Genomic DNA, 26,347 nt, shown 5'->3' on the forward strand with positions numbered 1-26,347 from the left:
TCTGAGCTTTAGGAAGGCCCTTCTGACAGGCATCAGTGGTCAGAGCCAGTGTGACCCCGCAGCTGCCCAGCAGAAAGCCCACCTGCTGCCCGCCGGCGTCCTGAGCAGGGGCGAGAGACAGTCACTCACACAGCACTCACACTCTCTCTCTGTCTGTGTGAACTCAAAAACTCACTCTCTCTCTCTCAAAATAATCCCCTAACCACTATATGAGCCTCATGTGAACTGGACTGGGTTATTGCAATAATAGTATTTATTTATAATGTGGAATAACTGTACTCACTTACCATGTGCAATATCATTATTTATATGCTGCTGTCAAACTCTTTTTAGTGTTATATTAATGCACGTTGTAGCATTTTTTTTAAAATATTTTTATATTTTTATGAGCCAGTGGAACAGAATTTTGTTCATATGTGCACTCTAACTGTACAGTTGAATGACAAATAGAATTGAATTGTTATTGTGCGCTTGATTTGCAAGCATTAGCGGTCTCCATCAGGAACATCAGCTCTATTAATCAGAGCACACAGAGAGAGCTGATGAGATCTTCACACACTCAGATCATTACAGGAGAGCAGACCCGACGTCTGAGTGATGATCTGAGTGATGATGAGACCCGAGGTCTGAGTGATGATGAGACCCGGGGTCTGAGTGATGATCTGAGTGATGATGAGACCCCGGGTCTGAGTGATGATCTGAGTGATGATGAGACCCGAGGTCTGAGTGATGATGAGACCCGGGGTCTGAGTGATGATCTGAGTGATGATGAGACCCCGGGTCTGAGTGAGCGCTTATTCAGGCTCACAGCATCAGTGCGTCTTTACCCTTATCCTTCCCTCGCGGTCTGTAACACTCTTAAAGGGGGGTCTTCCCTCCAAAGCCCTAAAATTATAACTTTTTTTCCTAGACAACTTTTCCTGATTTTATTTCATTTTGATAATACTTTTTCTATTTTTAATGCAATTTTTTGGGATATTATTTTTTATTTTATTTATTGTAATTTAAGCACATTCCTCACATTCTTTCATTTTAAATTCAAAATATTTAATATAATTTAATTTCATGCCTAAACCTTGTAATTCAGCTGAAATGATCTTACAGTGGGAGTCTTTGCCGACCTCTTGTGGGAAAAAAATAATATAACATGATATTTCATGAGTCTTGCCACTAGATGGCCTTATAGCGGCTGTTAGAGCTGTTCCGCTGGGTCCTAAAGTCCGTGCATTCAGAAACACATGGAGACATTATACAATTATTTATTTTTAGTTTGAGTTTTGAGGATTTTTAGGTGTTTCTATGTGTACTGAAGCATTCCTCGCATTCCATTCATTCCTAAGGGGGTCAAATTGACCCGTGAGCGAAGGATTTGTTACTTTTTAAAATTCAACCACAAAACTCAAGAGTCAACAACTTCTGAAAGAAAAAAAACTAAAGTCCTAGGGTCTTGGACCGCTCTGTTGAACACTCAATTTTTAAATGTTTTCGGGTCAACATGACCCGAGGGAAGGAAGAGGGTTACAGCAACATGATAATTTGACTAGCAACATGTTTTTTTTTTAATGCTTATACCAATTGTGTTTCCAGTTTTGGTAAGGATAATAATGAGTGTGATATGAGGACATCAGGGTGTCCTATGGTGTATTATCTGGCTCTAGTGATAGTGTTGTGTGTGTGTGTGTGTGTGTGTGTGTGCTGATCAACACCTTTCGTGTGAGTGGCACCTCTATGGGCACCGGCACCAGCTCTGCCAGCAGACATCCGTAAAACGCCACCATAAACATCACCGGATCATTGTTCGGGAACACAAGTGCAACCTGTGGAGACAGAGCAATAGATTTATGGGAAAACTGCATTAAACTGCTTGTGTTAATGTTGTTTATCATCCTGTTTTTTCCTGTCTTTATTCTGAACCTGTAGCATCCATCATTTGGGTGTGTCACTAAGTGTTACTCTAGTATTATAATATTATAACATGTATTATAAAGTAGCTTTTATTTGTACATTTTCAGTATTTTTTTCATATTTTATTATTTTGATCATTTTATAATTTTTCAGACATTAAAGGCGCAGTATGTAAGTTTCACCACTAGAGGTCGCTAACTCAAAACAATAACAAAAGTGTAGCTTGATGACTCTGTGAATGAGTGTGGAATCATGGGAGTTGTTGTCTTCATCTCCACAGCTGATGGACAGCAATCCGACGGGACTCAGGCAGAAATCATGTTCATAGATGAGCGAATGTATTACAGTATTACTGTGGTATGAAGCAGGGCAGCCGAGAGGACATTTCACCTGGCTGTTTTTATTATGCTTATATGCCGCAGTTATGCTTATTTTACAATTAAAGTTGCCTTTAACACCTGCCTCCTCCTTCCCTGAACCGTTACACTGGTTAAAACAGCAGATTTCTCTGGATTTAAACATTGTTGGAAACACTTGGGGTACACAAGTCAACTAAATATATAATACTGTTCTAGTGGTTTTTAGATATTTTAAAACAAAAATCTTACATATTGTTCCTTTAAATGATGTATTACGTTATTATTAAAACTAAAAAGGGTAAAACTAAACATATCTAGCTAGAAAGCTAACATCTTAGCCTACTAGCTTACCTAAGTAGCTAGAAAACACTTGTTTAATTAGAGCAACATGCTATGTTTTTGATAGAGGGTGAACGGGAATGAAATTATGCTGGACATGTGTTGGGTGAGTAACAGTCCTCTAGCGCCTCAGAAAACCAAAAGGAGACGGGACACAATTTCAAAATAAAAGACAACATAAGAGAATGTCTGATCGTGATGAACACACTCACTCTGTCTCCGGGCCGCAGCAGTGGCTCATTCCTGCTGCTCAGTTTATTCAGCAGCGTAAACGCAAGTTTCTGACTCCGCGTCCACAACTTCCCTGTGAAAACATGATTACACACACACACATTCACTCCTGCGCTCTCTGTTCACTGATCAATAAGAGTTCATTCACCATTACCAGTAAAACAGTGCAAATATACAGGATTAAACAGAAGCATACTTTTGAGAAGAGTACTTATTATGGAAATAATGTACTTTAAAAGAATATACTTCAGCGGGATCTGAATGCAATGTTGTAATTGCAATTAAATTAAACGTATTATAGTTTAAACTTCGATTAAATGCAATCGGCTGAACTTTAGAGTGTTTTTGACCCACTTCAGTAGGACTTAAGTACATCTTTAAATGTCATTTCATAATTACTTCTATTGTCTTTGAATTATGGTTAAAGTTACTGACAAGCATTTACGATAAACTAAAATATACTTGTGTCATTTCTATTGAACTTGTATATATTAGTAATTACACATTTGTAATGAAGTTGCAATTTACATTTAAAATAAATGAACTTTACATGTAATATCGAATTACACACTACAGTAAAACTACTTCACATGTGCTTTAGTATGTTAGTCAACACATCAAAATAAGTGTACTTGGTTACACTTTATCTTAAGGTGTCATTGTTTCAGGGTAGTTATGCATAAAAGTACTGAGTAATATTAATTAATAACATGTATTTACTATAGGTTTAGGGTTTGGTTGAGGGTTAGTTGCATGTTATTATGCATAATTTGTTGTCTGTTAATACTGTGGTAAGTACATGTAAAATATGTAAAAAGGACACAAAAATAAAGTGTTACCGTGTACTTGTAAGTAAGTGTTACTCTACTTTAAATTAAAGATTTTAATTTGACATTACAGTGCACTTTTTAAAAGTGTACTTAAGTGTGTTAAGAAAGAGTCCTGAAAGTGAGCTCTAAGTGCACTTAAGTGGCCAATTTACAAAGTACAATTGCAGAAGAAAAATGTACATTTAAGATTTGAAGTACACTATGAGTGCACATTCAGTGCAATTGAGCGCACTTCTTTTTTCACAAGGGTATATTAGCCAGATGTTGAACATGAACTAAAAATTACAAATGCGTTACCAGTGAGTCTAGTTCAAGAAAGACGAGCAGAGTCTTGAGTAAACTGTTTGTGAAAGCACTCTGAAGTAAATGACTGGCTTGAGTTGAGCGGGACGTTCCACAGGCGTACCGTATGTGAGTGTGTAGACGGGTTTGCCGGTGTTGTCCAGAGCCGTGAGGCAGGGGCTCTTGGGATGTGTGTTTCCCCAGCGCTGTAGAGAGGCCAGCAGTGACGGAGGCCAGTTGGTGATCACACCGAGCGGATCCCCGTTCAGCGCTCGCATCTCACCCCCCTCAGGCTTGGGCTGGTTCGGGTCTGGATGCTGGACTGTAATATACAGGGACAAATATACGACAAAGCATATAGTCACTAATATAAAGCTATTGCTTTACGCAAATAATCAAATTATAACATCTGTGAGAGACCATGTCTAAACAAATTCTGTTTGTGAAATCATTTCTTAAAGGTGACATATGATGCCGCTTTTCACAAGATGTAATATAAATCTATGGTGTCCCCAGAATGCGTCTGTGAAATTTCAGCTCAAAATCCCCCAGATCATTTGCCCGTTTGTGTGTGTCCCTTTAAATGCAAATGAGCTGTTGCTCCGCCTCCGTTCAGAAGAGGGCGGAGCCTTTACACGAGCTTCAGAACTCCAGCAATAAAACACACCAATCTCACTCATCCAGTCTCAGAATAACCAGTACTAGCGAGTGCAGCTTTACAGAGACTCTTTCACTTTTACACACACCTGGACGTTTCTGAATGCTTAGAGGATACATTTATAAAATTTTTAGTTGTTGTGGAGTTACAAAGATTCATCTGTTTCTGGGGTATTTCTGTTGAAAATAAAATGAATCCACTGCTCTCTTGTCTCATCTGAGGCTGGATCTTTTGCCATTGCGCTAGAACTGGTTACACTGTCGCTTGTGAAAGCAAATGTCGGCTGGTGTGTGTAAACGTGCAGATTAATAATGGTAATATTATAATAAGATCCTCTTCATACGTCAGAAGGGGAGTGAAATCTGATCGGCTTGTTTTTTGACATGTTTGCAGAGAAAGGCTTAACAAAACAAAGTTACTGGGTTTCACTGTTCATGTTTTCTGGGTTGGTAGAAGCACTGGAGACCTGATTATAGCACTGAAACACGGGAAAGTCAGATTTTCATCATATGTCCCCTTTGAAGCTATAGTGCGTTTTTCCCTCCAGCGAGAGTTATTCTCTATATCAGTGTCAGTGTTTCTGAAGTCCCTGAAACGCCTCCATTGTAGTCTTGAGTTTTCTTCCGGGAACGAACATTCCTCATTTAAATAATAATAAATAAAGGGGCGGGGCCTGGTTGAGTTAGTTAGTGCTCGACCAATCACAACACACTAGTATATGAGACTATATGTATCCCAAGAGGGGAGAGAAATATGATGAGGATGGAGGTAGAGATAGATGAGACAAGCTCTGTGAAAATGGAAATACAAGATGGTGGACAAAGCTAAAGATGAATGTCGATTATAAATAAATGCATAGTTATTAATACTAAGAGGTTCAGTCAGTGTAAATTAAATCAGAAATGTTCTCCTATATGTATTTTTTTTATTGTATTGTATTAGAGTAACACACTGATGTCAAAATCAAAATCAGTCTATAAGGTTTCCTGATGGACACTGAAATCCGCTCACTAACAGAGTTTATGTGTGAGAGTGATTTTAAAAGTCACTAAACACCGATTCGTCTCAGGGTGACTTATACGTCCTGAAGATGAGATGTGACACGGCTTTAAATAGATTTGATTGATTTTGTGTGCCTGAAACAGAAAGAGAAATAAAAACAGAGAGAGAATATAAAGGGAAGATGCTGCTGCTAACAGAATATAAAAAGTGTATTTCTCAGAAAGGTAAGAAAGGGTTGAGTGAACAAAGAGGGAGAAAAGGGGAAGGTGAGATTGATGCAGGGATTCTCAATTATTTTTAATCCCTTTAAAAACCCTCAAATAGTTTGCGGATGACTGTGCTGGAGACTGGCCACAGAAGAGGCTGGAGAAATTGATATGGTATGGCATACTAAAATCTGGTCGTATGGGTAAATAAACATTCAAAACAAAACCTGTATTAGTTATAAAGGCTCATTTCTGATGGATACAGACATGAAGAGTGTTTTAGCATGTAATAAAAATCTCATTCATTTTCTGAGTAATGGACTTAAGTGTTGTTGGCAGCGGCTATTTACACTATCTGTCTGACTGAGACACATTAAATGACTACAGAAATCCACTGTAATTAGAGTAGTGGCGTGGAGAGTAAGGCGGGTGTAGTGTATACACAACCAACCTGAGTTCAAATCTCTTTCCATTGGAGATCATTCCATCGATTGGTTAAATAATAATTAAGAAAGTGTTTGAAAAGTGGATGGTGTCACATGTATGATCTGTTTTGTCTGAATTCTTGTTCCTGTGTTTTGGTTTGACCTAGTTTTCTTTGTTATCAGTTTTCCCGCCGCTTGTTTGTTACTATGGTTACTGATTAGTGCTCACCTGTCCATTGTTCTGTTGATTACCGTCCCTGGGTATTTAAGCCCTCAGTTTCTTCAGTCCTTTGTCTTGTGTTGATGTGGTAAACTAGTGTGTTACTCTGATCATTAAAACTCCATTTGCATAACTTTCCTCTAGTCTTTTGGATTATACTGTATAGCAAGTGAGACTGAATAGAAAGTGCCTATACAGGTATTTAATGGTGGGAATGAAGTGTTTATCAGTAGTGTGAGGGGTCGTGTAGGGATGGGCTTTAGGGACACAGACAAGTAATGTCCCAGGCAGCATCAATTTATGATTTTAATAAATAAAATCACATACACTGAAAATATTATTATTGCATACTGTTTTATAAGGTATACTACAATACACTGAGGTGCAAATAATATCTGCCACTATTTTCATTTAGTACAAATAGGCTCTGCCTTTAAATCAGCTGTTTCCTGTGTGAATATATAGTAAAGTGTAATTTATTCCAGTTATCAATTAATTTTCAGCTTCATTACTCCAGTGTCACATGATCCTTCAGAAATCATTTTGATATGATGATTTGATGATCAAGAACTATTTATGATTATTATTAATGTTGAAAACAGTTGTGCTGATCCACATTTGTGTGGAAAACGTTATACATTTTTTTCCAGGATTGTTTGATGAATAGAAAGTTCAAAAGAACAGCATTAATAAAAAAATAAAAAAATTGCAACAATGTAAAGGTCTTTACTGTCACTTTTTGCTAAATTGAATGCCTCCTTGCTGAATAAAAGTTTCCTTTTTTCTTTTTTTTCAATCTTTCTTACTTTCCTGTCTTTCTTTACAAAAAACTCTTACAGACCCCAGTTTTCGAATGGTAGTGTATATGTGAATGTTTTGTAATAGACCTATATATAACTATACTAGGAGAATCAAAGAATTGTGACTGAACCAGTCCGATAATAAAACAGATGATGTTGGTGCTAAACAAGAAAACCATGAAGCTTTTTTCAGGTGCATTCAATCCCTCACACACACACATTAGGTAGAAATAACTTTAATAGCCTTATTCAAATATGCTGTCTCCTGGGTCAGTAGCTTCTTTCATTTTTTTTTTTTTGGCAAAATCACAAAAGGTTATGAGCAAAGATTTCAGAGACACCTATTCAATCTAAGTGTAAATGCCAATTCACAAGTTCATTCTTTCATATAAAATGAAAGTAATTATCATTAGCCTGCTGTCTGTGATAGAGGGCTTGAGCACGAGACACAACCTGAGTTATAAAGGTAAAGATAAAGGTTTAGTATAAAGGTACTAAAAAAAGATTTTTTACTTTCTCTGAAGAACATGTAAGTGGCGACTGGTCATGTAAATCTCACTATCACGATGCTAAGCAGTTGCTAAGGTGTTGTGAGTATTTTTTAGCACAATTCTATGTGGCTGCAAATCAAGTATGCTCTTGCTACTGCTAGTAGATCCACAGACGCTGCTTTGAGCATGAAAGATCTGCTGATGCTGCATAAATAGACACATAAATCCTGTAGCAGATCTAGGCAGGTGGAGCTGGGGAGGTGGAGGGGTTCAGAGGAAGACTAGCCTACAGCAAACACTGAATCAGACTATTCAAATGTGGAGCAAGCAATCTCACTGGCTGCAGGATCAGAGGCCAATCAGCTTGTGCCATGTAGCAAATTATGTGATTGCTAGCAGATCACACGTAAAGAACCGATCTAGAGTTTCATGACTGAAGTGTTATGAACCTACCGTCCAAAAGCTCCTCAAAATCATCAACAAAGAACTCTCGTAAAGGGGGTCTCTTTGGTCTTTTCAGCGTGTTTAGGAGCTGCTGGATCTTGGAGGACACTCGACTGTTGACTGGAACGCCTTTAGACAGAGATAGTGTCAGGAGAAGACGGGACAGAGAGAGGGAGAGAGCTGAGATGAAAGGTCAGTGTGAAAGGACAGTTTCACACAACAGCCTGTCAGTCAGTGTAAGGCTGGATGCCCATGGGGTTGGTTGAGATGGTACTGAGCGCGCTCAGTAGAGACACCTGACCCAGCGCATCAGAGACTGCTGGACTCTGATTGAGGCAGCCGGACTTGTGCTGCCTAGCAACAATACCCATCTCATCAGCCATTCATGAGCTTTCTGCTGGAAGAGCCTTCACTATATGCTTCACGATTATTACAGTTCACATAGACTAGACTCCATTCACATGAAACACAGGGACAAAAGATGAAATTAATAAGTCAACAATATCACAAGAGCACTAGGGTGATTCTATTAATTGTTGCAAACCGTGTCTGAGCAATTCCTCGTATACAAAATATTTTTTTGTACATAAAATGAAAATAAATAAATAAATAATACATTGGGATTTATCATAAAAAGCAAAGAGGCAAATTAAATAAATAATGTAACAATTAAGTACAATTAATGCATCATTCATTAATGCAATTCATCATTCAAATCATGACAAATTTCAAATGACATGATGCATCACATTATTTAGTAAAGAAATGTACATGAAATTTGGAAAGTATTTACACCACATGTCACAGAAACACCACAAAAGCTCTCTGAACTTTATGGTGGAAAAATAATGTTGTTAAATTGAACAGAAATCTTAAAGGTTTGAGGAACATTTTAGCTGATTTACAACAGAATCACCCATCAAATGTTTCTATCCAGGGAAACACAGGCTTTCACCCGATTGAGAGAAGAGAACAGAAGCGAACGATCTTCACACAATGAATCGACCCGCTCATCTCTCTGTCAAACGTCTGGCTGTGGATTCACAGAGAGAGGATGTGTCATGTATATATACATGACTGAGACACTCTCTGCCATGAGACACCTGAGACTCAGCCGCTGTCTATCTATCTATCTATCTATCTATCTGTCTGTCTGTCTATCTATTTATCTATCTATCTGTCTGTTGGTCGGTCTATCTCTGTCTGTCTGTCTATCTGTCAATCAATCAATCAATCAATCTGTCTGCCTGCCTGCCTGCCTGTAGGGCCACGGATTCGCCCTGGGTCCCTGAACTGCCGGCTCCGCCCTGGAGGCTTCCTGCCCTGGGTAAGCCACGCCTGAGCCCTCTGCCAAGATGGCCGCCGCCATGCCTGAGCCCTCTGCCAAGATGGCCACGTCTGAGCCCTCTGCCAAGATGGCCGCCGCCACGCCTGAGCCCTCTGCCAAGATGGCCGCCGCCACGCCTGAGCCCCCTGCCAAGATGGCTGCCTCCACACCTGAGCCACCTGCCAAGATGGCCACTGCCACGCCTGAGCCCCCTGCCAAGATGGCCACCACCACGCCTGAGCCCCCAGCCAAGATGGCCACTGCCACGCCTGAGCCCCCTGCCAAGATGGTCACCGCCACGCCTGAGCCACCAGCCAAGATGGCCACAGCGACGCCTGAGCCCCCAGCTAAGATGGCCACTGCCACGGCTGAGCCCCCTGCCAAGATGGTCACCGCCATGCCTGAGCCCCCTACCAAGATGGCCACTGCCGCGCCAGAAAATTCGCCTCCAGTCCATAAACTCCTAGCTTCTCCCAAGAAAATTTTGGGCCATAGTGGACGTGCCAAGGGTCAAGGCCACGGAGGCCAATTCGCCCTGGGCCCCTGATCTGCCGGCTCTGCCCTGGAGGCTTTCTGCTCTGGGTAAGCCACGCCTGAGCCCCCTGCCAAGATGACCGCTGCCATGCCTGAGCCCTCTGCCAAGATGGCTACTGCCACGCCTGAGCCCTCTGCAAAAAATGGCCACCACCACGCCTGAGCCCCCTACCAAGATGGCCGCTTCCGCGCCAGAAAATTCGCCTCCAGTCCATAAACTCCTAGCTCCTCCCAAAAAAATGTTGGGCCATAGTGGACGTGGCAAGGGTCAAGGCCACGGAGGCCGATTCGCCCTGGGCCCCTGATCTGCCGGCTCTGCCCTGGAGGCTTCCTGCTCTGGGTAAGCCACGCCTGAGCCCCCTGCCAAGAGGGCCACCCGCCACGCCTGAGCCCTCTGCCAAGATGACTGCTGCCACGCCTGAGCCCCCTGCCAAGATGGCTACTGCCACGCCTGAGCCTCCTGCCAAGATGACTGCTGCCAAGCCTGAGCTCCCTGCCAAGAGGGCCACCGCCATGCCTGAGCCCCCTGCCAAGATGACCACCGCCACACCTGAGCCACCTGCCAAGATGACCGCCGCCACACCTGAGCCCCCTGCCAAGAGGGCCACCGCCACGCCTGAGCCCCTTGCCAAGAGGGCCACCGCCACGCCTGAGCCCTCTGCCAAGATGACTGCTGCCACGCCTGAGCCCCCTGCCAAGATGGCTACTGCCACGCCTGAGCCTCCTGCCAAGATGACTGCTGCCAAGCCTGAGCTCCCTGCCAAGATGGCTACTGCCACGCCTGAGCCCTCTGCCAAGATGGCCGCTGCCGTGCCAGAAAATTCGCCTCCAGTCCATAAACTCCTAGCTCCTCCCAAAAAAATGTTGGGCCATAGTGGACGTGCCAAGGGTCAAGGCCACGGAGGCCAATTCGCCCTGGGCCCCTGATCTGCCGGCTCTGCCCTGGAGGCTTCCTGCTCTGGGTAAGCCACGCCTGAGCCCCCTGCCAAGAGGGCCACCCTGCCACGCCTGAGCCCTCTGCCAAGATGACCACTGCCACGCCTGAGCCCCCTGCCAAGATGGCTACTGCCACGCCTGAGCCTCCTGCCAAGATGACCGCTGCCAAGCCTGAGCTCCCTGCCAAGAGGGCCACCCTGCCACGCCTGAGCCCTCTGCCAAGATGACCACTGCCACGCCTGAGCCCCCTGCCAAGATGGCTACTGCCACGCCTGAGCTCCCTGCCAAGAGGGCCACCCTGCCACGCCTGAGCCCTCTGCCAAGATGACCGCTGCCAAGCCTGAGCCCCCTGCCAAGAGGGCCACCCTGCCACGCCTGAGCCCTCTGCCAAGATGACCACTGCCACGCCTGAGCCCCCTGCCAAGATGGCTACTGCCACGCCTGAGCCTCCTGCCAAGATGACCGCTGCCAAGCCTGAGCTCCCTGCCAAGAGGGACAACGCCACGCCTGAGCCACCTGCCAAGATAGCCGCCACAATGCCTGAACCCCTTGCCAAGATGGCCATGCCTGAGCCCCCTGCCAAGATGACCGCTGCCACGCCTGAGCCCCCTGCCAAGAGGGCCACCGCCACGCCTGAGCCCCTTGCCAAGAGGGCCACCGCCACGCCTGAGCCACCTGCCAAGATGACCGCCGCCACACCTGAGCCCTCTGCCAAGATGACCACCGCCACGCCTGAGCCCTCTGCCAAGATGGCCCCCTGCCAAGATGACCGCCGCCACGCCTGAGCCCTCTGCCAAGATGGCCACCGCCACGCCTGAGCCCCCTGCCAAGATGGCCACCGCCACTGAGCCCCCTACCAAGATGGCCGCTGCCGCGCCAGAGAATTTGCCTCCAGTCCATAAACCCCTAGCTCCTCCCAAGAAAATGTTGGGCCATAGTGGACGTACCAAGGGTCAAGGCCACGGAGGCCAATTCGCCCTGGGCCCCTGAACTGCCGGCTCCGCCCACCCTCCCACCCCGTTGATGTTATACGATGTGTATTTAAGCCCTGTGTTTCAGTCTTTTCCTTGTCTGTCGTTGTCTATATTCTAGGTTGTTCTGTTCCTGCTTATATTGGTTTTGTAAAGATTTTAGTTAGTTTGAAAATAAAGACTACTACTGTATTACCATTTTATGGCCACAATAATTTAACGTGTACTAAGAACCATTTGACAGACAACCAAATTATCTCATCATTCATTTACTTAAACACTAGCTTTCCCTTGTGAAAATGTATTGTATTGAATGTGCACTTGTAGTGTACTTCAAAGTTTAAAAGTTTATTTTAAAAACTGTACTTGCAGATAATATTAATGAAAAAAGGCCACTTAAGTGTAGTGTGACTATGATTCTTAACACACTTAAGTACACTTTTTAAAAGTGCACTGTAAATTAAAAGTTTATTAAAAGTACATTTTAGATCATTGTTTAATCTTTTGTCTTGCTTCATAGAAGCACACTTATTTTGATGTGTTGACTAACAAAATTTTAACTGTTTTGTGTTCAAAATTTGATATTACAGTTAATTACAGAAGTTAACATATTTTAAATGTACTAAACTGCATCATCATTACAAATGTGTAATTAAACATGTATTTAAAGCAGCACCTGGTAACTTTTCAACCTTCATAATATATTTCCAAGACTGTTTTGATGGTACATCGACTTACAATAGGTTGAATGACACGTCTGCCATAGCCTGACGGGGTCTGTATCGGTTTTAATCGTACTTTTAAACTTCGGGGTTCGGGTGGTAACCCGAGCACAAAAAGAACTACAAAATTCGACTGCTTTACGGCATAGGCTACCTCACTTCCCCCAACACGTCCTCACATGCTGTTGGACTTGTAAGTATATTGCTTATATTGTATATCACTCGGACAAGCTTTCACTCGTTGGTGTGAGCTAAAAAGCACCTGGCGTTATTGTTGATGGATTAGTAACTTAGACATCTTCGGAGGCTAGCTTGTGCTTGTTCGATGTCCGACGATTTGTAACACGTTGTGTTTATTCCCCAATCGAACTCGTGTCTGTCACACGTTCTACCGTCCACAGCATTACTTGATAGACAAAAAAAGGACAAGAATGAGCATCAAACAGAAACAACCCGCTTACGGGTGTTTGAGGCGCACATACAATACAGACTGCCGACAGTTAAACAGGGCGCGCGCAGCTCTTAAAGGGGACACACCTTATTTCCACTCGTTACAGCTTCCATCCGACTGAACAGGGACCGGTATACAGGGGGGAGGGGATCAGGCCGTGAGTGAAGAGACTGCTCTGCGTGAGTGGTATTTACGACAGTAACGTTAAATACAAGTAGTCCACAGCGACTCTAGGGATCGTTGTTTGACCAAAACGGAATTCCTACCTAGTGGGGCTTTAAATACATGATATACAAGTTCAATAGAAATGATGTTTATGTTTAACATAAATGCTTGCCAGATGTACTTGAGTCACAATTAAGTGGGGCAAATAAAATAAACTCAAAATTAAGTGTCTGGAAACATTAATTAGAGTTCACATTTTCCATAAAATGTACCAAAAAAAAAAAAGTATAAAAGTGTACTACTTTTTTTTTTACAAGAGTTTTGGGTTACACTTTATTTTAAGGTGTCATTATTACAGTGTTAATATATATATCTAAGTACTGAGTAATATCAATTAAAAACATGTACTATAGGGTTAGGGTTTGGTTGAGGGTTAGTATTAATCATTAATCAATTAATCATACTGCAAAACCTATTCTGAATGCTGTGAAAAGCCCTTGAAAGAATAAACAACATTAAAAGACAAAAAGAGACACAGTAGGAGGAAATATTTTTCTTGCGATCATAACGAACACAGAGGTCACGGCTGAGACACAGATGCACAGAGACACCAGGAGGAGGGGCAGAGTGAAATAAACTTGTATAAATACCATCCGTGGCCTCCCCATCGCCCCTGTCAGTGCCTGAAGAAGAGAAAACCTCAATAAACACGCGTGTTCATCACAGCGCTGCTTCTACAGAGCTGAGGCCTCGCAAACTGAGCCCCCTTCACACATAAAGAAAATCATCACCACATAGTCATCCTTCCAAGAACTAACACACCACATCAACTGGTACAAGTGAGGACAAAAAAGCAGGTTAATCATGATCCTGTTGGGACGTTCAGCTCTGTGTCTTAAAGGGACAGTACACCTAAAAATGAAAATCGGTGAGTCATCATCTACACACGCTCAAAAAGCACTTTATGATTTCCCCCTCAGTGGAACATGGTGTTTCTTTCCTATAATGAAAGTGGACGGTGACTCGGGTATCAAACCACATCAGTTCTTAATGACATTATCAGCACCAGGTCTGAAGGTGTGGAAAAGAGACATGTGGGTGAGGAGATGATGACAGCATTTTCATTTTTAGTGAATTATTCCCACAAAAAAGAAAGCATGCTGATGACATCATAACATCTGGCTTGAGCAAGCAGGATCAGACCAATCAACAGCCAGAAATATGCCTCTCTCTCCCTCTAGTTTTTCAGTAGATATGAACTGTAAATGCATCTCATTAGCTCTGATACAAAGCCTCCAGCTTTAGAGTGAAAAAGGAAGATCCAGAATGTGGGATAAATTGACAGAAATTAGAAATTAAGTTTATTTATTTTATTTTTATTTCACCTTTATTTAACCAGGTTAATCGATTGAGAACAAGTTCTCATTTGCAACCGCGACCTGGCCAAGATAAGGCGAAAGGTGCAAGGCAACATAAAATGACACATAGTGTACAAACATTCAAGTATACAGTCACACATATAAAGATATTCAGATTCAATTAAAAGATATGTATGAGTACATATAAGTATGTTACGCCTAGTGAAAACGAAGTACATTCCAGCATACTTTTAAAAAGAGTACTTACTTTTGAAATACTATACTTTAAAGTAATATACTTAAGTGTGAACTGAATGTAATGTTTTCAGGCACATCATTGCATGTTACTCGCAATTTATACATATTAAACACAATTTTTTTTTGTGAGTAATCATTGTCCAGCACTAATAAAAATATACTTTTAACATTTGAACTACACTACTTCTTGACAAGGGACCTTCAATTAATCTGCACTTCAGGAATTCTTTTTAGAATATTGTTCTAATACTGTATCTTAGCAACATTAGAATTAGTCAAACTGCACTGGGATGAAGTGTGAGACGAGTCTCGGTCACTTCTGAGTGATCAGATCCCGAGGTTTTGGACCAGAGCTAAAACACCGTGTTCAGTGTGTCTGTATGCAGTAGAGAGAGAGAGAGCTCTGTGGAGAGATGAGATGACAGGACACAGAGGTGTGTGTGACAGGAAGATGCTCACCGTCGGCGGTCTCCAGGACGCTGGTGTGTGTGTGTCCGCGGGGAAGCCCTCGCACCGACGCCCCCTGTGGACGCTCCTCATGCACTGAGCGCTCCCACAGGCCTGTCACGTCCGGCGGCGCGCTGGGGCCGTCTGTCATGAGGTGTCAGAGGTCAGAGGTGAGTGGAGGTCAAGATACAGCAATGCATGGTGTTCTGTGATCAAACCCATGAGAAATTATAATATTGATCATATATTTAAGAAGCAGTGCAGGATGTGGGGTGGCGTGAAATGACAGTGAGTAGGGTTGGGAATCGAATACTTGCTCGTTTGTGAGCATTTCAATAAGACGTTTTATGTGCTGCACACACATCCGACACGTGCGCACAGAAAAAGTGCTTTTAATGTGATTTTAAACCATGCAAGGTTTAATGTTCTACGCTGTTTTCAGAGCTGCAGGAGTGTGTAACTATAGTGGAGACTCTTAAAGTGACAGCACTAATATTCCTGCAGCGTCTCTATAATAACACTAATCACACAACAGAACACAGAGAGGACATTCACTCGGTCTTGACTGAATAACTTGTAACTATATTTGTAATGTATACTTTATTTATAAAGTGCAGTGTTATTTTACATTTGATTACAGTTTCTCTACCTGAACACCTGAAAATATTAAAACACTATTTATTTCAGTCTTATATGTGTTCAGTTGTATCTATTTGTTGAGATTGCTAATGTTTTATTTGTTCTTTTTTTAATTACTGAGTGTTTACTTGTCTTTATTAATGCTTGAAATTCAGCCTATTGATTTCTGTTCATGATATTCAGCCACAATTAAATGTTTTGCAATAAGACTAAGTGAATGATATCCAAGGGTTTTTTTTTTCCTTATTGGAATCGAAATTAGGAATCGATAAGAATCGGAATCGTTAAAATTGAAACGATACCCAACCCTAACAGTGAGTGAGATTCATCTAAAAAGTATATACTTTGCCATTATCAACAAAGCACATACTTTTAGCGTGTATTATACATATTTGACCTGCCATGAAATATCATTGGTCCAAAATTCCACATGGAACAAAACATCAAATATGTTCTGAATCACTGTGTTTTTGTTGCTTTCTCTGTCGTTTCTCTTCCTAACTCGTGTCATGTGTTGTTGACTGTCCATCTTACTCTACACACTCAACACAAGAGCTGTATACACCATTAACCAACAGCAGCTGGTCTGCGTGTAATCTCGGCTCTTGCGGCTGGGTTCGTCAGAACAGTGGATCCACAGAGCGACTCTGACACTGTGTGAAATCTGAGGTTATTTACAGTCGATGCCCAGGGCCAGCTTCATGATACCGGCCTTCAAGGGCAGAGAGGCGGAAAAACAGGGTGAAAGAAAGAGGAGGAGACGACAGAAGAGGAGGAGATATAGTGGGAACGCAAATGTTCCCTGTAAAGAGCAGCTGAGTAAAGTTAATGTGTTCTGCCATTATGATGTTACTCGCTCTCATGCCGTTCAAAACTTACATGAGTACGTTTAAAGACGTCTCATTCGGTTCTTGTTCATACATTGAAAGCAAACAGTGACTAGAGGATCATGTCAAGCTCAAAACCGGCAAAAAAAGCACCATGAAATAAAGACAGGCAGGTGTGGATGCAAGAACTTTACAGTGAAAAATATGGTAGCATCATTTGAAGTTTTACAGATTAAACTAAAAAAAAAAAAAAAAAAAATTGGTGGAGGAAAGGACTGTATATTTCATTAACTGAAATAATGTTAATATTCCACATTAATAACATTTGTCAGGATTCTTTTGAGGACTTTTATTGTGTTTCATGCCTTAGTTTCCTGTGTTTTGTTCCCTGATTCTGCTTGATTCTGTCAGTGTTTGAGTTTGCTTTGTCTCTCTCTTGTGTGGGTTATGACCGTGACAACAATAAATCAAAGTTCATCACAAGTAGCTTTTCCACAAGCTGAGGTAAATACTAATATAGATAATATACCGTAAAATAATGCAATAAACTTTAATTTAACAACATATAATGTAACATAAGAACCCTGATGTACATGACTGATATCAAAAAACTAAGAAGAGATATAGTTATTCAAATGAAGAGTCACACAGGGAATTATGGGAATGTTAAACTTACACTTGATCTTATTCATTTCCAAAAACTGTACATTTACCCCTCTGGTGCTGCTCGCGTGGAGGTCAAAAATCATCTCTTTTATTATTATTATTATTTCAATCAAATGATTGTACTAGATTTTAGTTCGATAATGTTTTTTTATTTCATATTTTATATTTTTGGGGGATTTTACGGTACTTTTGGATCACAGACTTCAGTTTGGCCTCTTTTTAAAGACGACACTTGGCAGATTATTGCTGAAGTGAAAGAAGATTAAAAAATAATTTTATGCTTATTGTTTAAATGTAAAATTAAAAATGCCCAAAATTCTATTTTACATTTTTATATGAAGTATGTATTTTCCAAAACAGGTTTTACTCTAAAACTGTGGGAAAAAATCTAATTAAGTCTTTAAAAAAATGAGCTTTCAGTGAGATGCCATTTGGCCGCAGTTATTGTAAAAAATTATTTTACTGTAAAATGATATGAAATATAAGGTTAGATCTATTACAGTTTTTCCCCATATATAGAACAGGAACTTACTGTTAGCCAATTAACAGGTGTTTAATGTCACATTTTTACAGTCTTTTAGCGTTAAAATAATGTTTTTACAGTGTTGAATATAGCGCTGTGTTGAGTTAAATTGAGTATTTTCTCTTGTATCTCGTTTACTTTCACAGCAGCAGAAACATTACAAAACATCTCTTTCTGTGCTTAACTGAAGAAAGAAAATCATGTTTGGGACGATATGAGAGTGAGTATTGCACATAATATTCCTTTAACTGGGTTTATTAACAGCGAAGGTTATGATTATTAAATCCTGCTCAGTTAGCATGTCAGACGAGGCCAGCGCTGGCTTTCTCTGCACAGACTCTGAAGATGTGCCAGCACAGCGGAAACAGCTCAGAAGCAGCAGGAGACACACAAGCATGCAGACAGGACATCAAGAACAGAGATATCATCATCATCATCATCATCATCATCAGCAGCAGAGCAGTGAAGTGCAGTGTGTTAGCATTAGCATGTCCAGCTATTGAGATGAATGCAGGACCTGTGCTTGTGTGTTTAAGACAGTGAGCTGTTACACAAACACACAGTTCACCAGCCGAGACTTCACCACTGTTCAGAAGCCTCTTCTGCTCACCAAAGCTGCATTTATTTGATCAAAATACAGTAAAAATTTGAAATATTGTTATAATGTAAATCAGCTGTTTTCTATGTGAATATATGTTAAAGTGTAATTTATTCCTGTGATCAAAGCTGAATTTCCAGCATCATTACTCCAGTCTTCAGTGTCACATGATCCTTCAGAAATCAGTGCGATATGATGATTTGATGATCAAGAACTATTTATGATTATTATCAGTGTTGAAAACAGTCGTGCTGCTTCAGATTTGTGAGGAAAACTTTTTACATTTTTTCAAGATTGTTTGATGAATAGAAAGTTCAAAAGAACAGCATTTCTTTGAAATATAATCTTTTGTAACATTATAAATGTCTTTACTGTCACTTTTGATCAATTTAATGCATCCTTGCAGAATGAAAATCTAGTGCACATCTCCACCTGTTCCTCACTCAGAGCTATCGCACGGCTTCAGAAGATCTGAAACATCAGGCACAAGTCTTATGGCTAGTCTTATAACACTATCACAGTGATGTTCTGCCATTTGTCTTGACAGGCTCAGTCTCTATTCACTTTCACTGTGAGTCTGCCAATCATCTACTGTTGAGATCACACAGGTTCGGGACGGCATGAGTGCGAGTCGGTAAATGACAGTATATTCATTTCTATGTGGACTATACCTTTCAGCAGCACCAATGACACCACACATCTTTATCAGTTCGAGAAGACACGTGAACAGCGAGCGGTGATAAAGGGGTGTTTGATTGTGATGTCACTTTTCTAACTTTAGTTAGTGTGTAATGTTGCTGTTTGAGCATAAACAACATTTGCAAAGTTACAACGCTGAAAGTTCAAAGCAAAGGGAGATATTTTATTTTAAATAAATCACTTTATAAGGACTACAACAAACGGCTGGTAGAGACTACAAGAGCTTCCTCCCGGGTTAGTGACATCACCAACCCTAGCATTTACATAAACCCCGCCTCACAACAAAGGGCTCTATATGGCTCTGATAAGAATGATCTCTTGAGGCTCCGCCCTCTGTGCCGGGAGCAGCAGCTCATTTGCATTTAAAGGGACACACACAAAATGACGCATTTTTGCTCACCCTCAAAAAAGGAAAATTTTACATTCTATAAAAAAATAATATCTGTGGGGTATATTGAGCTAAAACTTCACACACACACTTCAGAGACTTATTTTACATGATGTGTGTGTGTGTGAGAGAGAGGTGTGTTCAGTACTGACCCAGCTGTGTGTGTGTGTGTGTGTGTGTGGTCAGTACTGACCCAGCTGTGTGTGAGTATGTGTGTGTGTTCAGTAGTGACCCAGCTGTGTGTGTGTGTGTGTTCAGTACTGACCCAGCTGTGAGTGTGTGTGTGTGTGTGTGTGTGTGTGTGTGTTCAGTACTGACCCAGCTGTGTGTGTGTGTGTGTGTGTGTGTGAGGTGTGTTCAGTACTGACCCAGCTGTGTGTGAGTGTATGTGAGTGTGTGTGTGTGTGTGTGTGTGTGTGAGTGTGTGTGTGTGTGTGTGAAGTGTGTTCAGTACTGACCCAGCTGTGTGTGTGTGTGTGTGTGTGTGTGTGTGTGTGTGTTCAGTACTGACCCAGCTGTGAGTGTGTGTGTGTGTGTGTGTGTTCAGTACTGACCCAGCTGTGTGTGTGTGTGTGTGTGTGTGTGTGTGAGGTGTGTTCAGTACTGACCCAGCTGTGTGTGAGTGTATGTGAGTGTGTGTGTGTGTGTGAGTGTGTGTGTGAGGTGTGTTTAGTACTGACCCAGCTGTGTGTGTGTGTGTGTGTGTGTGTGTGTGTGTGTGTGTTCAGTACTGACCCAGCTGTGTGTGAGTGTGTGTGTGTTCAGTAGTGACCCAGCTGTGTGTGTGTGTGTGTGTGTGTGTGTGTGTGTTCAGTACTGACCCAGCTGTGAGTGTGTGTGTGTGTGTGTTCAGTACTGACCCAGCTGTGAGTGTGTGTGTGTGTGTGTGTGTGTGTGTTCAGTACTGACCCAGCTGTGAGTGTGTGTGTGTGTGTGTGTGTGTGTGTTCAGTACTGACCCAGCTGTGAGTGTGTGTGTGTGTGTGTGTGTGTGTGTGTTCAGTACTGACCCAGCTGTGAGTGTGTGTGTGTGTGTGTGTGTGTGTTCAGTACTGACCCAGCTGTGTGTGTGTGTGTGAGGTGTGTTCAGTACTGACCCAGCTGTGTGTGAGTGTATGTGAGTGTGTGTGTGTGTGTGTGTGTGAGTGTGTGTGTGAGGTGTGTTTAGTACTGACCCAGCTGTGTGTGTGTGTGTGTGTGTGTGTGTGTGTTCAGTACTGACCCAGCTGTGTGTGAGTGTGTGTGTGTGTGTGTGTGTGTTCAGTAGTGACCCAGCTGTGTGTGTGTGTGTGTGTGTGTGTGTGTGTGTTCAGTACTGACCCAGCTGTGAGTGTGTGTGTGTGTGTGTGTGTTCAGTACTGACCCAGCTGTGAGTGTGTGTGTGTGTGTGTGTTCAGTACTGACCCAGCTGTGAGTGTGTGTGTGTGTGTGTGTGTGTGTGTGTGTTCAGTACTGACCCAGCTGTGAGTGTGTGTGTGTGTGTGTGTGTTCAGTACTGACCCAGCTGTGTGTGTGTGTCTGTGTGTGTGTGTCTGTGTGTGTTCAGTACTGACCCAGCTGTGTGTGAGTGTGTGTGTGTGTGTGTGTGTGTGTTCAGTACTGACCCAGCTGTGAGTGTGTGTGTGTGTGTGTGTGTGTGTGTGTGTGTGTGTTCAGTACTGACCCAGCTGTGTGTGAGCCATGAGGTCGGCCAGCACGGTGGCGGCTGAAGCAGAGGTGGTGTTGGAGGAGTGATGGGCTCTTCCTCCGGGGTGTGATGAGGTGGAGGAGGCGGACGAGGAGGTGGACGAGCCCTGGATGACCCTGTTGAACCAGTGCTCCACGCTCGGGTGCGCCTGGTACGGGGACGAGGAGCAGATCCGACCCTGCCGGCGCAGCGAACCCTCATCCTCTGACGCCGACGACGTGTCTGTGAGCGCAGGAACAGCAGGTGAGATGATAACAGGTACAATCGCATACAGAACGTCAAGTGTCACTGGCACTCATCACAAACTTCCCTTTTAATCAGCTGCTTTTGGTGATTTTTAAAGTCCCCCTGAGGTGTAAATCCAGCTTTTAATGTTGTTTATGTGTCTATGTGGTGTTTTTAATGTGCTTTAAGACAAACCATGTGTAAATTCATAAGTCGACACCATTGCTGAGTATTTTCTCCTTAAAACTGCAGTGAACCAAAGACAGTCTCAAAAACACGCTTTGAAATCGCTGGATATTTTGTCATCTAATGTAACGAAATGCCCTACATTTATAAAGGTACGTTTACACGACAACGATGTACTAAAAACAGACATTTTTATCCTTCGTGTTTTTCGCGTACAGACGACAACGTTCTCAAAATGATCCCCGTTCACACGGATATTTGTAAAGAAACTTTGTAAAGAAACACTACACACCTATAGATTAAACATTTAATATGCATACGCATGACATCACAATCTTACACAAATTCACGATTTTGTAGTTTACACAAAGACCATAACGGTATCGCTTACAAAAACTTGCACTTTGAAGCCCATTTTCAAAAGTTACAGTTTTCATCCCCCAAAACGCCGTCGTTGTGTAAATAAACAGTGAAAAAGATTCCTATTTTAAGTGTAAGATGGTGTTGTGTAAATGGACCCTGAGTGTGACTTAATCTTCCAGATGCTTTTTGGGGCCGCTGTACAGTAACATGTCTTCAAAATAAAATCTACTGAAAGCTTCCATCATAGACACCAGGAGGACTGATATATGATCGCTACGGGAGAGGAAGTTCTCAGTCCACACTGAAACATGACTTTGGTGAGATCTGCCGGGGGAAACACACATGAAGTGATGCTCATGTGGTCAGAAGCGGAGTGTGTGAGGTCTGCACTTATGATGACACATCACTGCATCATATTCCCTATTATAAATACATTATAAATGTTACGCCATAGAAAATAACAGATGTCCGACAATCAATGAATCAAATAACTCAAACTGTGTGCTGCGGTGTAAAGAGTGTAACAACAGAGAGAAAAAGACATTTAAAAGAGTTTATAATGAATTCACGATTAATTAACTCTATTAGAAGAGTATAGTTATCATTAACCCATTACCAATAATGATCCACTGTTTGCTAGTTCATTTACATTTCATGTCAGACGTTCTGAAACGGCTATGATAAATATGATATATGATGGATATATGATAGAAGGAACTGCGAGGCCTTTAATGGGGCCTTTAAATGTAAAATTGTGGTATTTTTATTGTCCAAAATGCCAGAAGTCATAGTGCGTATAGTAATATCTTCCTCATGAACAAGTCACATGATTTGAGGTTCAACAGTGTGAAACGAGTTACTAAATGACGTTTAATGCTTTAGCATGTAATACTCTATTACTTGCATTCCATAAAAGTTGCTTTTCAATGTTCATTATATTATTTCCATCATCAAACACAGAGAAATGAACAGAGAAAAGACGGACAAAATGAAAGAGGAGAAGACAAAGCAGAGAGACACTGACTGACGGAAGCCTGCAGGAGGTAGCCGATCTATTTAACATTAATTATGCACTTAATCACCCGCGGGGAGCGATTACTATAGAGCGTGTCCAGCGAATTAAGAGGCAGACACTGAGCAACACACAGTCATGCGTAAAACGTGAAAGCCATTATCCTAATGTGTGTGTACTGATGAAGGAGAATGATGTGTGATACCTGTGATTATCAGACACACACACGCACAACTCAAGACTAACACACACACACTACATATGAAAATCAAGCTCGGCATTTCCTGTTGTAATGATGAAGATGATGATGATGATGATTTAGAGAACAAGGTACCCCAAGATCAGTATCCAATATGATATGAATATCAATATACACAATATTTACTCAAAATTAATTTACATACACTACCATTCAAAAGTTTGGGGTCAGTAAGGAAATTTTTATTTTTATTCAGCAAGGATGCATTAAATTGATCAAATATTATATATTTAAAATGTTACAAAAGATTTCTATTTCAAATAAATGCTGTTCTTTAGAAAATGTATCATATTTTACACAGAAATATGAAGCAGCACGACTGTTTTCAACACTGATAATAATCAGAACTGTTTCTTGAGCATCAAATCATCATATTAGAGTGATTTCTGAAGGATCATGTGACACTGAAGACTGGAGTAATGATGCTGAACATTCAGCTTTGATCACAGGAATAATAATTATAATATACTATTTTAAATAACTAATTATAAATATAGAAATAGTTATCCAGTATATTTTGGAGCTGAAACAATTTTGCTGATCAGAATGTATGAGTCAATTCCCTCTTGAAAGGAGTGCATGTTTAATGATCTCTAAAGAGCCTCGTGAAAACTAGAACTATTGTAATTGTATTGTCTCTCCATGTCCTCGGGCTCTATGAGTGTAACCTTGACACAGATTCAGGAAGAGGAACACACAATAGAGAGAGAAACTGACAATGACAAGGAGGAGGCCGAGATGAACCGAAATGAGTAGATGTGTCAAGAAAGACACCTAACAACTGCTATCCTGACAATAACGGGCAAGCTGACCTTTAAAACAGAAATAATTCTTCTAAAGCCTCTCTATCATCAGTGGCTGCAGCAGCGAGGAGTGTGTGTCTCTGAGATCGGGACACAGCACACTCCTGAACGCACTACACACATCAGCAGAAACGCCAGGGAAACTGGGTCAGACGGCATTTCTCAAGCTGCTCAGATCCAGACAGAATCCAATCAGACACACTGTCCTGAAGAGGCAAGAGTCTGCATCCACACCATACCAGTGGGTCTCGCACGTCACATGACTGATGCTCGATTATGTGGAGGTGCAGATGAGATTTGAGAGGGGTAGGATTGAAAGCTATGATTTTAGAGCATTTGTAGCATGATTATATCATGTAGCAATTAACGCCATTTTCAGAGGCTCTCGGAATATAATGCACAACCTTTCATGACTTTATGGTGCTTTTTGATCTGTTTTGGAGATTGACAGCATGTAGACACTACACACTTTAACATGTAGGGCCTATGAAATGTATTTTTCCCAAATCCTTTTTTAAGTTTTAATGACAAGTTTTTTATAAGCATGTCTAATTAATTGAAATATCTTTATACTTATGGAATTTAACAACAAATTATTAAAAGTAAAAAAAAATATTTTTTTGACATTTTCTAATCAATTGAATTCATAAAAATGTAACAATTGAATGATTTATTTTTTTTATTTTATTTTTTACAATAATAGGGCCTTGTGGAATGTTTTATCTTTTCAGAAAATCTGTGTTGTCCGTTTAAATTTTTCCGAATTTATACAAATGTATTGTCAAAAATGGTGTTAATATATTAATCTAAAATGTTGCCAAATTCTGTGACATTCCACGTTATATAGTAAATTCCACATTTATGACTGGATTCCATGATTCCATCCGGATTTTCTGCATCACGGATATCATAATTAGAAGAAACCAATTATTTATGTAAAAAAAAAATGGCATCATAATTCTTCAAAATGTCCTGTCCTGCAGGCCTGAAGCGTTAATGAGTAAATGACAGATTTTTCATTTTTGGGTTTCTTTAAGACCTGAATCGAGAGGGCAAGAGTGGGGCATCTGACGGGCCAGATGGGTTATCAGATCATCTCCGTCGGGGCAATCAGACAGCTTTAGTGCGTTACTGCGTCCATGCAGGGCACAAAAGACTTAGCGGACCATGACCAATTCCCACAGGGAGCGACCCTGAATGGCTCCCGTTATGCTGATCTGACCCCACCCTTGAACCTTTAATCCTGTTGACCTTTCCCTGACTTCATCATTCTGACCGAAGAAGGACAGAAGAGTGTATCCGGACACCAAGACTGAAAATCGTTAGCGTTAAACAAACACTGCGATAATGTAATCCATATTGACGGACAAAGCAAAGACGTTACACAAACATGAGGTGTGAGAGATGAGCTTATCTGACCACAGGATGTAATAATGTGCTATCACTGAAGATCTCATCAGACATAACGAAATAAACTGTGAAAGGCCAAATATAGTCTTACTGGTATAACAACATCAACACAGATGATACAAAACAAAATAACCAATAGGAAAGACAAATCATGGATTTTAATGCATGAAACTCTTCAAGGTAGCTAATAGTTTTTTTCCAAGCCAATCGATCTCTACCTATGCAACCTTATTATTTCTGTCCTGTTTTCTGTCCCTCCTCCTCCCCAGCACCACCTGTCTAGATCAGCTACGCCGTTCTCCCTGCTCTTTTCCTTTATAGTATATTTCAGCTCATGCAAAAACTACTCCTACCTACTCTCTTTTCTTATCATCAAAATCCTGTTAAAATCTTTTTCAAGAAATGTCATCATGATTGCAACTCTCCAAGACAGCAATGAGATTACATGGAGGACAAATGGAGATTCATGCTCCTGCTTCTCAGATTGATCTCCTGTACATACATCTCACATACATTTCCTATTGAGCTTCAGAAGTGATCTGAATAATATCTCAAACTGTGCTCAGATTTGCCAAAGTACCAAAGTCTGATTTCAAGATTTCAATATGAAGTCAAACATTTTGCAACAAAATGGAACTAAACTGTTGAAAACTGAACCAAATGAAATGATCTGAGTTGTCTGCATTAATGCTACCTCTCTGT

At 41.4% G+C, this 26,347-nt stretch overlaps 1 protein-coding gene across 4 annotated transcripts in view; it reads right to left on the minus strand.

Annotated features, from left to right (window-relative positions):
• Positions 1-26,347, minus strand: part of dip2a (disco-interacting protein 2 homolog A) — a gene marked incomplete at its 3' end in the record, with an annotated part of 163,199 nt that overhangs the window by 32,285 nt on the left and 104,567 nt on the right. For 3 of the 4 annotated variants that reach the window (XM_084123328.1, XM_084123327.1, XM_084123329.1), the window contains 7 exons: positions 21,364-21,609; positions 15,374-15,505; positions 8,202-8,321; positions 4,071-4,268; positions 2,816-2,907; positions 1,707-1,817; positions 1-100 (listed from right to left, as the gene is read on the minus strand). The exon at positions 1-100 is cut by the window's left edge and continues 24 nt beyond it. In XM_084123328.1, the coding sequence (XP_083979454.1) occupies positions 1-100; positions 1,707-1,817; positions 2,816-2,907; positions 4,071-4,268; positions 8,202-8,321; positions 15,374-15,505; positions 21,364-21,609 (999 nt within the window). Of the gene's footprint in view, positions 101-1,706; positions 1,818-2,815; positions 2,908-4,070; positions 4,269-8,201; positions 8,322-13,948; positions 13,982-15,373; positions 15,506-21,363; positions 21,610-26,347 lie in introns of all 4 variants that reach the window. The other variant, XM_084123326.1, reaches the window with a different exon arrangement.

Source organism: Abramis brama, assembly GCF_963993115.1.
Source record: "Abramis brama genome assembly, chromosome: 8".
Lineage (NCBI taxonomy): Eukaryota > Metazoa > Chordata > Actinopteri > Cypriniformes > Leuciscidae > Abramis > Abramis brama.